The sequence below is a fragment of the Onychomys torridus genome, chromosome 2, assembly GCF_903995425.1.
Source record: "Onychomys torridus chromosome 2, mOncTor1.1, whole genome shotgun sequence".
Classification (NCBI taxonomy): Eukaryota; Metazoa; Chordata; class Mammalia; order Rodentia; family Cricetidae; genus Onychomys; species Onychomys torridus.
Genome location: NC_050444.1, coordinates 80,748,693 through 80,763,386, shown reverse-complemented (window position 1 = coordinate 80,763,386; position 14,694 = coordinate 80,748,693). Strand labels below are relative to the sequence as shown.

At 42.1% G+C, this 14,694-nt stretch overlaps 1 protein-coding gene across 3 annotated transcripts in view; it reads right to left on the bottom strand.

The window, feature by feature from the left end:
• Positions 1-902: 902 nt before the first annotated feature.
• The window catches only part of Slc31a1 (solute carrier family 31 member 1), a 33,440-nt gene continuing 19,648 nt past the window's right edge, over positions 903-14,694 (bottom strand). For 2 of the 3 annotated variants that reach the window (XM_036178939.1, XM_036178938.1), the window contains 4 exons: positions 6,757-6,940; positions 6,272-6,344; positions 4,568-4,736; positions 903-4,069 (listed from right to left, as the gene is read on the bottom strand). In XM_036178939.1, the coding sequence (XP_036034832.1) occupies positions 3,868-4,069; positions 4,568-4,736; positions 6,272-6,344; positions 6,757-6,888 (576 nt within the window). In that variant the 5' untranslated portion in view covers positions 6,889-6,940 and the 3' untranslated portion in view covers positions 903-3,867. Of the gene's footprint in view, positions 4,070-4,567; positions 4,737-6,271; positions 6,345-6,756; positions 6,941-11,629; positions 11,706-14,694 lie in introns of those variants that run through there. The other variant, XM_036178940.1, reaches the window with a different exon arrangement.

The window sequence follows — 14,694 nt, the reverse complement described above, 5'->3', positions numbered from 1 at the left end:
TGTCATGCTGCTGTCTATATTTTCATGGCATTAACAACTCTTAATAAAATTCTTGCCCAAATGGGAAATCCACCTGTGTTCCCCTGTACCCCCAAACTGAAGACCTTTAACTAGGTAGTCCAGGTCTTTCCTCATAACTTTCCTGCCTCATCCTGCCAAATACTGGAGTGATAGGCACATGTCACCACACTTGACTATCAACTGCCTTTTTATAAATGAGAAAGCTTTGAGATGGTAGGAATAGTTTTTCCTAAGTGGTGGAGCCCAGATTTGAGCCCACTGCCCTCAAAGGCCATGTTTATCACAGCACACTGAAAGATTGCAGGAATGGTGAGGAATGCTCTGTAGGACCAGCAGGAAGACCAGTAACAGCAACACCTGGCCACTACCATGGGGTAGGCAAAGTCCAGCAGTGAACTTCCTGGAAGCCTGGTGTTCCTGCCTGATGATGGCATGAATGCAGAGATTAAGAATTATGGATGAAACAAGGCAAAAGTTAGCTTTTGAACTCAACAATCCCTATACTGAAAGACTTGCAGACACAGGACCCGTGTCCTATGCACAAGGTCATGCTGATCTGGCAGGCATAGCCCAGACCCCCCCCCCCCCTTTTTGAGACAGGGTTTCTCTGTGTAGCTTTGGAGTCTGTCCTGGAACTTGCTCTGTAGACCAGGCTGGCCTCGAACTCATAGAGATCTGCCTGTCTCTGCCTCCCGAGTGCTGGGATTAAAAGTGTGCGTCACCACTGCGCTAGCCCAGCTTTTTAAGTAGAGTGAGATAACAGCAACAAGGCCACGCCATCTAAGAGACTGACATTGGTAGAACCCATGGTAATGGCCAATCCCCAAAGACTGCAAAGAGACCAGCTTACTTAGAGACTGCTTTGTGTAGACAGACATGCATAGAATCACAAAATCAAGATATTTATTTTGTTCTCTTGCACACAACACTTAGAACATTCCCATCACAGCAATCCTGCTCTCTGGGAGCTTACAGTCTCTGAAATAGTCAACACGAATGGAGACCCAGTGATGAAGGCATTACATCAAATGCAGACTTGTCATTCAGATGAATTTTCTAAAGTGGCTGGAAAGGGCAGGCTCAAGATTAAATGACATGACATACATACACCCTGCCTCACTCTCCTGAGTCCAGTAAGGAACTCAAGCCCACGTCTGAAAGGGAATTTGGGACAACCCTACCATAATAATAAAGAAACTTTGATGGATGTTGAGGAGGTTCCATATGTGGGAAATGGGGTATCGAGTATTCTTCCATCTTGCACTGGAGTTAGTACCTAGGATCTGTAAGTCTGGGGGTAGGTAATCCTTTACTCAGCTTTATAGAAACTCTAATGGGGCAACTGCTGCTTGAAGCAAACTTAAGACCTGTACCTAGTTATAAATACCAAGTTCTAACTGGTAAGATAATTATAACCACAGCATTGCAATGCCTACTGCATCAGGAAGCTGAGAGATTTTAAAAACTTAGCTGCCCGGGATAAGACAGGAAGGGAGAAGTAAGCAGAGCTAAAGAAATTTAGACATAGTCTTCCCACAGAGGAAAGGAGATCTAGATGAACACAAGAGCTGGGCATTCATGTTCAAGAGCCTAGGACATAAGCTTACCTCTATCCCGTACTAACCACACCCTCTAGAACCTAGTCAGGGATCTCAAGTGCAGATTTTTCAGTAGACTGCTTCTAACCTGAAGAACCATGTCAAAGTGAGGTTTCTCTTGGTTTCAGATTCATAGCACCCTGTCCTAACTGGCCTTACTCACCTCCCTGGTAAGGTCCTGTTTCTGATAGTGTATGCTTTATTTTTAGGGTGTTGGTTAAACAAGGCCTGGCATATGCTAGCTAAGTGACCCCCATCTGAGCTTCATCTCAGCCCTGGGAAGGTGCTTTATGGCAGCTCATATGGAGATTTCTAGAAAGCACCAGGGCCCCACTGGATGTGGGTTCTGTATTCCCCTGGGTTGTTTGTTCCTTGGCTTCTGAGATAACAACAGGGAATCTATCTGCACCATAATGTCGGGCTCCGTCATTACCTGGCATTCACTGTGCAGTGCTGAAAACTGGCACAACAGGCTTGAACGAAGAGAAAAGCGACGCTCTAAAGTGAATTTCTTAGATTTTTTTTAGCCTCCATTAAGTAGCTTATAACCCTCTCTTGGTTCAAAGCCACCAAAGAACACATTCCTTGTTCTCTAGGGTTTAATTGGCACCCATGGAGAGAAAGTATAAACTTCAGAATCGCAACACTGGGCCAACCAGACAGCAGGTTTGTTTCTTCTGCTCGAGGCACAACTGGATCTAGCACCAAAGAAGGCAGGGTTGAACAGACTTGCACAGGAGGAAGATTCACTTCAAAGAGGGAGTTTGGGAACAAGCCTGCATGGAGACTAGTGACTGACAGCACATCCAATGGGATTCTTCTTGAGAAAAGGGGTTTTGGCCACTCTGATCTAGGTAAACCCCCATAAAATAAAGGTGGTCAAGTGGAGGATGGGACCTACATAGTGCACACTGAAAAGTCTGGCTACTAGACCGTGCCCTACATCTCTCCAAACACAAAGTCGGGTTTACCCTTCTGGCCTTTGACGGACTGACCTGAACTGCACGACAAAGGTCTCTTGGCCTTCAAACTACTTCCAAGGAACCCCAGATCTTTAAAAGTCAGGACTAGAGACTACATATGCTGCTAAGTGTACTTTGGCTATAGTCCCACACGAGTGTGTGTATGTACATAAAGCACATTTGGAGCTAAATAAGTTTGTGGAATGAATAAGTATCGACTAGCAGCATTGACATGTGCCCAAGACATACCACCTACCACCCAGCAGTTCAGATTCTCATGCCTGATACCAGGTAGGCCCCACCCTTTCCCTTCCAAGTGCAACTTCGCTATTTGAATGCTGACTCTTAGGGTTATCATCTCGATGTCAGCAGAAATGTCACCTAGGGACTTAGAAATGCCAAATTGGTGCCTCTAGGGTTGATGTCCACCAAGCAGTGTCTTAATAAGCCCTTTGGGTGATTCTCAAACACTCTAAAGTTTGAAAATCACTGGTTTCAAGGAACACACACAAAAACAATAATAGGAAAAAACAATACAAACTCTTGCTTTGTTCAGTTGGGACAAACCAAAGTACTGAGTCAAAGTAAAATGGCAATGGTTTTATTTAACAATCTCTATTTCTGTTATCTCAAACTGATTGTCCTGTTTTGCTTTGATTGGTAAGTTCATTACTAATCCAAGTGTTAAAGGGAACAAACGTTGGTGAGTGAGGAAGAATACATACTCCACAAACTCTAGGCCTTATTTAGTCCACACACTACTAGTATTTTGGCATAACACATCACACCTAGAGAAAGGCACAACGTGTTTCCCACTCACTAGGACTGGAGCTTATTTTCTAGTGTGAAATTTAAGTTCTGGGTTGGGTGTGAGGTCCCAAATTACCATCAATTCTGTTTGAAGTTAAAAATCCCTTGCTGTCACTGACCCAGAACCCCACCCACCAAACACACATATTATCTGTTTAAAACAAAAATGCAACCTCCCCCACCAAAGAAAACCCCAGAAAAATAAAAAGAAGCAGATAATCAAGTCATTAACTAGGAAGCTACCTGGATTAGACAAGACTCAGGATTATGAGAGAAGACATCTCACAGGTGGCTTCTCAAGAGAAATGTCAATTTCATCTTATTAGAAAAACCACTACTCCGGGACTGTCAACTAAGCCTCTATTCAGTAAGTGTGTGTGCATAAAGAGACAGGGATGATTGGAGAGGGAATCACATCTTCCGGTCCCGAGATGCTTCCTACATACGATTGATAAGGCCACGTGTGGAGTCTGATGTTAATGGCAGTGCTCTGTGATGTCCACTACCACTGCCTTCTTCCAGCTGAAGAGAAAGTATCCCGTCCCAGCCCCCGCTGCTACTGCGATGCAGAGGTACCCATTGTAGGTCATGAAGATGAGCATGAGGAAGTAGCTGATAACTACCTGGATAATGTGCAGCACTGTCTGCAGGAGGTGGGGGAAGCTCAGCATCTGCTGCCTGGGGAGTAAACAGAGACAGGAGAATCAGACTTGGGAGGCTGCAGGTCAGGAGAAAAGCTGTAGCTGTTAGCATAGCCTTCAACTGGACTGCGTCACAGCTATCCCAGAAGTGTGTGTGTGTGTGTGTGTGTGTGTGTGTGTGTGTGTGTGTGTGTGTGTGTGTTAGTGGTGGTGGTTGGGTGTTTGGTAAGATAGAACTTTGGATTTTCCTTGAGCCAGCCTCATGCCATTCTTTTATATCTTTACTATACATTCTTAAAATTACTATTTAGCAAATATTAAAAAAATTGGACTCCTTTTAACTTCTTTCAAAGTGGCAAACACTTGTAGCTTAGAACAACATGTATGTGCCTTTGCAGACTGCAAGTCCCATAACCCACAACTGCGAACTTCTAAAGTTAGAATCACTAACTCAGGAAGAAAAAAAATACTTGGTTTGTTACATTATTAAGACAGCTCTCTAGACCTTCCCTTTGGATCCGTTCCATCTTCTTACCCAACAGTTTTGTGTGTCTCCATAAGGATGGTTCCATTTGGTCCTGGGACAGGCATGGAATTGTAGCGAATGCTGACTTGAGACTTGCGCAGCAGACCTTCTCTGGCTATCTTGAGTCCTTCATAAAACATCGCTAGCAAGAACACAGCCACGAAAGCTCCAGCCATCTCTAAGGGGGAAGGAAGGAGGTAAAGGCGCTGTCAAAATCATCAGCCAGCAGGCTGCTGGGCACAGTGGCGCCCTCGTAGGGTCCCAGTGCTCGGGAGGCTGAGGCAGAGGATTATGAGTACACAGTCAGCCTGAGCTACATGGCAAGTGACTATCTCAAACAGAACAGAAAAAATATTACTCTCAGTTTATGAATAACTGGATGGTTGCCTCTTTACCCACTCAGGAGAGCTGAGATGTTATTAAAAAATCACAGCCTCTGCTCAAGAACATACTTTCTAATTATCCAAACACATGATGTAGAATATGGACAAAGGGAATAGCCAACTGTTGTTTTGTTGTTTAACAGGATTTTATTGTGTAGCTCAGGTTGATCATGACCTTCTGGAAATTCTCCTGCCTCAGCCTCTTGAGCACTGGGATTACAGGTATGCACCACCACATCCAGCTAAAACAACCTGGTTTTTTTTTTTGTTTTTGTTTTTGTTTTTGAGCTGAGGATCGAACCCAGGGCCTTGCTCTTGCTAGGCAAGCACTCTACCACTGAGCTAAATCCCCAACTCCAACCTGTTTTTAAAAGTGCTGCCTCTGTATTTTGAATAAGCACTTTAAGAGATTATGTATATATAAAATGAAGAATTGATAAGATGAATGTATTTATGTGACTAATTTAAATTTAACATACTACTTGAATTAAATGCCTCCCCCTCCTTTTCCAAAATCAAATTGGTTTATTTCAGAAATAAGCTTGGTACCTAAAGCAGTTTAAGTGACCAGTAAACTCATTCCATTGCATTTAAATGTAAAGCACACCAATACAGGATAGATACTAAAGACAGCCACCTTAAAACTAAGAGTGACTCCATGACAAGCCAAGTGTCAGGACATGGACACCACAGTTTGATGTAACAGAGAAAGCACTGGTTTGGAGAGTCCTAGAAAGTGTGACACTTGTTTTAGCTCTGTCGTACTAACTGTGTGTCTTTTCATTATATCTTTTTTTATCTGTAAACAGGCAGATATGAGATCAATACTTTTTTTTTTTTCAGGCAGTGTCTATGTAGTTTGGCTATCCTTGAACTCTCTGTGTAGACCAGGCTGGCCTTGAACTCACAGAGATCCTCCTGCCTCTGCCTCTCAAGTGCTGAGAATAAAGGTATTCACTGCCATACCTGCCAAGATCAACAGTTTTAACCAAGGGTTACACTGTGGTATTTGAATATGCTTGTAGTCTTAAACCTAGGACCAATTACAACTTAGCAAACAAGAAAAGGATTGCAAAAGATCTTTATCTGGCATTTAAATTATTTTTCAGTGCTCCAAAACACATACATTAATTAAAGGAAGCTCACTGGAGGATCAAAAAAATATATCTCATGTATTCCATCTTCTGATTAGGGAATAGGAATCGTGGGGGTCATGTAGCACAACCACACTGATCCAGTAATGGGACAGAAAGAGGTGCTGGATTTCCAAATCTCCGTCACCATCTCTCATGAGATTGTCACCTTCAAAGATGACCTGATGGTTACTCACCTCCAGGTGTGTTGATCACCAAACCGGAAAACAATAGTTCCACATTATCAAAGCCAAAGTAGAAAGTCATAGGCTGGCGGAAAATCAAACAAGCCGGTTAGGAAGACTGGAGACCTAGTGGGGTCTCAGCAGAGGCTCACAGTGATACATGCAGACAAGAAGAGATACTCAGCACTGGGAGGCTTTCCTACCTTGAGCACTGAGTTCCCCCACCCCACCCCACTTATGTCCTTTTCTCTTCTACATGAAACACAGTCAGCAGGTCTTAATTCAGGAAAGTGTGAATTTCAAGAGAGAGGATTAAAGAAAGGAGTCTAGAAAATCCTGGTTCTAGCGTCACTTTGTATGTTGCCACAGGAATCCAGGCAGATCATTTGACTGGCCTGGGGCGGGGTCTGCTTTGGTTCTCTCTTTGGTAACTTCCCAGTGCTAAAATTCCATGTTCCTATCATCTAAGTGTGTGGGCAAGGGCCTGTGACACTTACCATCATCATCATCATGCCGTCTCCTCCACCGTGGGAGTGGGAGGTGGTGGGGTGATGGTGAGGTGGCATGGTACTGTTGTCCCCCATATGGTTCATCCCCATATGGTTCATCCCCATGTGGTTCATCCCCATATGGTCGGAAGTATCCAGTTTTCCAGAAAAAGATGAGAGTCAGCAGAAAAATCTTTCAAGAAGAACAAATATGTATTATTAAGGACATAAAATATTTTCTTGATAAATACTTTGTCTATACAGAACTTTGCCCAGTAAACAAATGCTCTCCTAGATACAGAAGTAACTTGCACTACTAAGGATCACCTTTGAGACGAAGGACAAAGGGCTTACACTGAAGACTTGAGACACCCATTCCTTACTCTGCAGAACTACTCCTCTGAGACACAGGTTTAACGTGTGTTCAGTTTAAATATAAGGTAGAGGAAAGCAGCCTCTTCAGATTGCAGGAAATAGAGAGCCTGAAATAACGTATAAGTGGAAGCCATTAACAAAATGTGATCACTCCAAGGCTCTCTAATCATAAACACCAGTAGATAAAAAGCCAGGACTTCAGATAATTCTCCTAATTGGGATGGCCTGTGTTTAACCAGGATATTCATATTCCACTTAGAGGACAATCAGCTTTGAGTTCATTTAAATCTCAAGAAAGGTTTGCTGCTGCCGCAGGCAAGGAGTGTGCCCAGCTTTCAGACACGATTTCAGTCCCACCAGGACATTAGAGTTAAGAACATGAAAAACAAGGTATAAATTGGATGGTCTATATTAAATTAAGTCTAGACCCTGCATCTTCAGCCTGTGTCTTTGCACCATGTTAATGCTTTACTGCAGAAGTCAGCATGAGTCAGGGTGCAGTAACTCCCATAGCTGCTGTGTGGGCAGGGGACTGGGAAGTTGGGCTATACTGTGCAGAGGTAGCCCTGGCTGTCCTGGAACTCATTATGTAGACCAGGTTAGCCCTGAACTCAGAGATCCTGCCTCCTGAGTGCTGGGGTTAAAGGTGTGTACCACCACTGACTGGAAAAAACCTGTCTTTTCTCTAAGTTGTATTTATTGTTATTTGTATGAATGTTTGGCCTGCATGTACAAATGTGTATCACTTGTGTGCAGTGCCTGAGGAGGCCAGACGAGGGTGTTAGATCCCATGGAACTGGAGTTACAGATGGATGTGAGCCACCATGTGGTTGCTGGGAATGGAGCCTGGGACTTATTCGAGAACAGCAAGTTTGCTTAACCTCTGAGCCACCTGTCTAGCTCCTGAAATCTCTGTGTTCCTCAACTCCAGTATGTAGAAGAAATTCAAAATAGGATCAGGGCATGGTGGCATGCACTGTAATCCCAGCAGTCAGGAGGTTGAAGGAGAAATACTCAGATTCTGAGTCAAGCCTGGGCTACATAGTGAGCGCCTGTCTCAAAAAAGGAAAAAGGAATTCCAATTAGTTATCCGTGGACTTGAGTCTGAGTATGCTTCTGACCACTCAAGCTCCTATCATGGACCAGACTCATAGCTTAGTACTAGGAGTTCAACAACAAAGGGAAGAACTTGATAAGGAGAGAGATAGTGAAGTAAGCAGAATACATTCATGATGTAATTAGTGCTATGGAGGAAATAAACAGGGCAGCGTGACACATCACTAAGATGTGCAGAAGAGATGCAGCTCAACTAGGAACTTTACAGCCAGGAAGCCACATGTCTAACTCAAGAACAGCCGGCTTACATAGCTCTACGACACAGGCATAACCCAAGTTCCACTTTCCACTTGAGTAACTGTCATTCAAGTTTCGACAGTATCATTACAGAGTGGACAGTCTCCCTAGTCCTCTCAACACCATTGTTATGGTATTAAGATGTTGAGCAGTGCTCTTGCTCATGAAAATTTTATAATAAATACTAAATAACAGAATACATAAAATGGAGCTGGGCAGTGGTGGCGCATGCCTTCAATCCCAGCACTCAGGAGGCAGAGCCAGGAGGATCTCTGAGTTCGAGGCCAGCCTGGGCTACAGAGCGAGATCCAGGACAGGCACCAAAACTACACAGAGAAACCCTATCTCAAAAAAACAAAAATAGAAAAAAAAAAAGGACTCTATGAAATAGTGAGCCCACAAGTGTCAATGATGAGACTGGTGTTGAGCAGTTATCAGTTTTCCTTTTTAAAAAGCAATTCCGACGGAATGGGAGGGTTATTGGTTATAACTCATGATTCTGAACCAAACAAATACAATGGCGTCAGAATAAAAGGAGCCAGATGACTAATAAAGACACACAAACAGAAGTCATAAATTTCATTTTCTTCCAGTGCAAGGCTGGAAAATGACAACATTAGAAAAGCATAAAAGATAATTTCACTCCATATCATCGAGAGGAATCCAGGTCATGGAGAGGCAGTGAACATTTTATTGGGTTCCTTTATTTCTAAGAGGCAGAGGGAGACACAGAAATGAACCAGACACAATCTTTCCGTAGAGATTGGAGTCAAAGGGGAAGTTGAGCAGTCACACTTTATGACATGTACTCTTTAAAAAGCAGGAGCACAGCACCACAGACGACTTGAGCCCTACACCCTTGACGTCTTTGAACACTGATAACACTGTTTTCAGTAACAATATTTGAAGACCGGGCAGTTAAGTCTGTAATGGTAAATATTATCAAAACCCTTCAGTCAGATCAGTGACCCAGGTTCAAAGCTCAAGAAGAGCTCTAAACTATGCACCTGCATTGTCATGTGTGTAAGATGCATTCCACATTCAAATGCACCAGGGAAGAGGATCAGCTTGTTTTTTCTTGTAGTGCACAATGGACTTCTGTAATGGGAACCTTTTGTAAGGCTTACCCAGTGGGGTCTGGACAGGGAGGAAATCATCAAGCAAACAGTGTAGCTCAAACTCCAACCTGCTGCACCCCATGTGCACTAAGTTTCTTCGGATTATTTGTAGCCCAGGGATACGGAATTTGCTTAGTATGTGTGAGGGCTCTGGTTTTGACCTTAACAGTGAAGGTGTGAGATAAGGAAAAATCCCACAGGACTATGTCAAATCAAATTTATACATATACATATACATATATATATATATATATACACACACACATACACACATATATATATATATATATATATATATATATATATATATATAATATTACTATATTACATATCAGGAAGAACTTAGAAGTTATTTATGAAAACAAAATATGTAAGGGATGGAGTTAATAGCTCAGTTGTAGAGAGCTTTTGCCTAGCACAACTGAGGCCCTAGGATCAATCACTAGCATGGCAAAAACAAAGGTTTTATTTTTTAAAAATTCTGTATCTTATTTACTTTTACTGTATGAATGTTTTGCCCTGCATGTATGTATGTTCACCACATGTGTGCCTGGTCCCTGTGGAGATCACAAGAGGGCATCAGATCCCCTGGAACAGGCCATATAGAGGGCCATGAGCTACTGTGTGGGTCCTGGGAATTGAACTAGGGTCCTCTGCAAGAGCAACCTGGGCTCTTAGCCACTGAGCTATCTCTCCAGTTCCCTGAAACTTTAAATCATAATAAGTACATGCTAGTCTCTCTCTCCCTCTCTCTCTCTCTCTCTATATATATATATATATATATATATATATATATATATATATATATATATAATCAACTTAGCTTTTCAGTGATATGCCATATGTCTTGATAACCGATTGTATATATAAAAAAGATGAAAAAAATCAAACACAATTAACCCATTCCCTCTAGAACAGAAATCTATTCATAGGCAGCAAAATGGTATTTGTTGGTTTTCCTCTGATAGCTTTAAGTTGATCCAAGTTCAAGTTACTGAGCACAGAAACGGATACTGAAGGAAGAAAGAGTAAGTCAGAGCCCAGAGGTACACATGGCTGTTGGCCTTAGTTTACAATCTGAGTGGTCTGACCTCAGAGCAATCTGGAACTGGCTGTTTGACTTATTTATGTTTCCCAAACTCCACAGCAACTTGCTCTCTAAGAACTGTGTTCTGTGATTTAGCTCCACCCTTACCACCTCTTTCTAAGAACCGGATTCAAGGTCCACAAAGCAATTCTCGTACATTTTATGGACTCAATTTCTCCATTATAAAGCAATTAGTGGAACCTGAGGAAGGGCAATGATGAGTAAGAGACGGAATTTAAAATCTCTGAGATAAAGCATAGATTGGATGGGTTTCTGTTTGGACACACTGGGCATATGGTAATTCCATGCTAAGACTTAACTTTCTCTTTGCTCCTTATCCTCTATCATTTCATCATGATCACATGTTATTTAAAAAGAAGAAATAACAAAACATGGATAGAACAGAAAAACAAAACAAAAAATCTTTGATTCTTAACTGATAGAATCTACTTGCAATACTGTTGTTACAGAGCTTCTTATAAGACGGCAGAGAGGACAGAAATACTGTACTTTCATTTAGATTGATGCCGTTCAGATTAAGCCAGTTTTCTTCATTAGAATTCAAGTGGGACCCCTATTAGAAAAACACCTTTGTATTAGAAAGATAGTGAAGCAACTTAAACCGGGCAGTGATGGCGTACGCCTTTAATCCCAGCACTTGGGAGACAGAGCCAGGCAGAGTTCCAGGACAGGCATCAAAACTACACGAGAAACCCTGTCTCGAAAAAACCTCCAAAACCAAAAACATAAACAAACAAACAAACAAATAAATAAATAAATAAAAGGTAGTGAAGCAACTTAACAGCAGGATGTGGAAGTTCCTAGAAAATACAGAACAGTCTAAGAACTGACTTCAAAACAAAACAAAACATGGCACAGATTTTAAGGAACGTAGTCCGTATAACTACGAAGAAGGCTTTTTCTACTCGGCTTCTCAGGAGCACCTTACTTTAGAGGTACTTGAACTTGGTCCTGTCGCCCACTCTACCAGTCGAGTCTATACTGAACACTGGGTAGCTCTGGTGTTCTTTCTGTATCCTCTTTTCCTGCATCTGAGCATAGGTGTTGGTTGGGGAATATTTGGCTGGTGGGAAGACAGAGAAAGACCCGATACAGGTGTTTATACAAATAGCTTTCTTTCTATTACAATTCAGTCAGTCTACCCCTAAGAACTATCAGAAAAAGGCAGTTTCCTCTAACTTCTCTAATAAAGACTTAGCTAAAAGATTAACTTGAGGCAGGTCATGGCACAGACCTGTAATCCCAGCACTTGGGAGGCAGATCACAAGTTTCAGGCCAGCCTGAGCTACATAAGGAAATCCAGTCTCAAAAAAGCCGAACCAAGCCAAGTAAAACATAATACTTAAAACACCAAACTGCAAATCCTAGGATATCTAGCAAAATAAAAATGAATTTGTGGGCAGAAGCTAGAATGTAACAAGCTAAATCCTGATGGCATTCTGAGCCTCAGCACTCACTGTATTTCTAATAGGTGAGCTCCGAACTTCACATTCCTTTATTGTCCTGGCATTACATAATGATGGAGGAGAAACACTCCCTTGGACTAGTAGACCCACAAAAGGCTATAAGGAAGTGGTTATGCTTGGCATGAAGGCCCCCTTCCTAGCCCAGGCAGATGGAATCTAGTCTTAGACAGTTCTGGACTGCCTAGGCCTTTGCTGACTTTCATGTTAAGGAGGATAAAGAAAGCTTTTATTCTAAAAAGTGATTAGGTTTATGTTTCCTTTTAGATTGAATCAAACATAAGACAGACACTCAGCTTTCCTGCTTTTGGCAAAAAAAGATATGAGAAATTCAAGGTCAAACACATTAAACAACAATAAATAGGGATTCATGTTCATGGACTCTGTCCACATGATCAAGTAACTAGTTTAGCTGTGCTAAACTACCTTCTGATGACCTGTACAGGGCTAATATATATCCCGAGAATTGGCCTGACTTTGTTTCAAGTGACTTTCAAAACTTCCTTGTATGAAAGATCAATCTACTCTTCCATAGTTCACCTTTGAGGACAGACTATAGAGGAACTTTCCAATGGCTAAACTTTAAATTCTCTTGATGGCTTTATGAAAACCACTCCCTATACACACACACACACACACACACACACACACACACACACACACACACACAACTTCTCTCTTAGCTTTTCATATTTTAAAGTTCTCCAGTGAGCTGGTTCTGGTGGCTCATACCTTTAATCCCAGCACTTGGGAGGCAGAGGTAGACAGATCTGGAGGCAAGCCTAGTCTATCTACACAGTGAATTTCATGCTAGCCAGAGCTATACAGTGAGATCCTGTTGCAAACATAAAAAAGAAAAAAACCCAAGTGAAACAATGTTTCAGTTTCACTCCAACTTTTTGCAGGTTGATAATAAAAACAAGGCCAAGGGACACTGACACAGCCTTACCTGCTTCTCTCCACAGCACTGGTGGGCTGAGAAAGACGCCAGAATGGGGTAAGGGTTGATGCAGCGATTCTTTGCAGACTTTGAATGATCACTATGTTATTTTCTCTTTCTTCACCATATGTCACAGGAAGCATTACTGCAGGTCATCTGTGGCATCCCTGAAAGCCCTTTTCATGGAAGGAAACCCGGCTGTGTCATTGTTCACATTCAGGCAACATAGAATTCATGTGGCTGCCTGAGTCATACATTAGACTCCCAGGGTGCATCAAAAGTAACTACCCACCAGACACATAAAGGGGAAAACTACTTCAAACAATTAAACTTAAGAGCTTTCCTTCATAAGAGTGGCCAATAATCTAGGCAAACAAGAAATGCTGCATGGATTGACAAGTTTTTAAAATCATAAAACAGCAGCTATCAATTAGTGGCTCTTCTACCTGGAGGCTCTTGGCTAGGAGTATCTATTCAGCAAGGACAGTAATTCGGCTGCCCCTGTCTCCAAATCTAATTCTTTCTGTGGAGAGCAAACCTTAGATCTGATTCTAATCAGAAAGAGACAAAAAAATACCCTGTTTCGGCTGTTATGAAGGTCACCTTCTGGTGTCATAAATCTCATCATCCCACATCACCCACCCACCCCACCGAACAAGCCAGCTAGGAACCCTGTTAGGGCAAGACATGCTGGGGGACTTACTGTGTGAGGAATTACAGAGCCACCGAGGGCCATCCTTTTTAGAGAAATCATGCTAATGTCAGACAATGACTACAATGTTGCTGACCAGTCCCTATGTCACCTATGTCTCTGGACAAACACGAATGGAGGTACAACTACCACATCAGCAACAAAATATAGGAGAGGTGAAAAAAAAAACCCAAACTAGTTTAAACATGAGAGTTGGTAATTAGTTTACTCGGAAATTGTTTTGTACTCTAGAGCTTCATTTTCCCTAACTGTAAAAACAAGACAGTGTATCATTAGTGGAGCCCTACCCAAAGCCCAAGCCTTGGGCTACCTTCCCATGTGTATCTAGTAGAACAGAATGCCTCTAACATCCTTACTACTGGACTGTAAGTTGAGGGAGCACCCTGCCTTATTTACCTTTGGACTGCCTACATTTTAACACCCTGAATACAGTAATAAATTATAATAAAAAACCTTCGTAAGTAAATTGCTTTTTTGAGACGGTCTTACCACACAACTCTGGCTGGCCTTGAACTCCAAGATCAACCTGTGTCTGCCTCCCATGTTCTGAGATCAAAGGCATGCCACACCTCGATTTCTTTAATATTTAAGAGTACACTAAGACAGTCTTAATTTCCTCTTTAGTACCTTAATGAATCTGACATGTTATATAGTATCTGATAGGCTTCAAAGCTATTCAAGAGCTTTATCTTAAGAAGTAGCAAACTGTAGTTGATGTAGAAGTAACATAGGCAAGTTTGTTAGCCTTACTTCAGACCTAAGTAAAATCCAAGAAAGGGACCTTGCAGGTAGGACTATTCATTATTTATTTTTGTGCTGGTGGGACTGAACCCAGGGCTCTCCACCTTGACAAGCAACACATAAACGTACAACAGAGG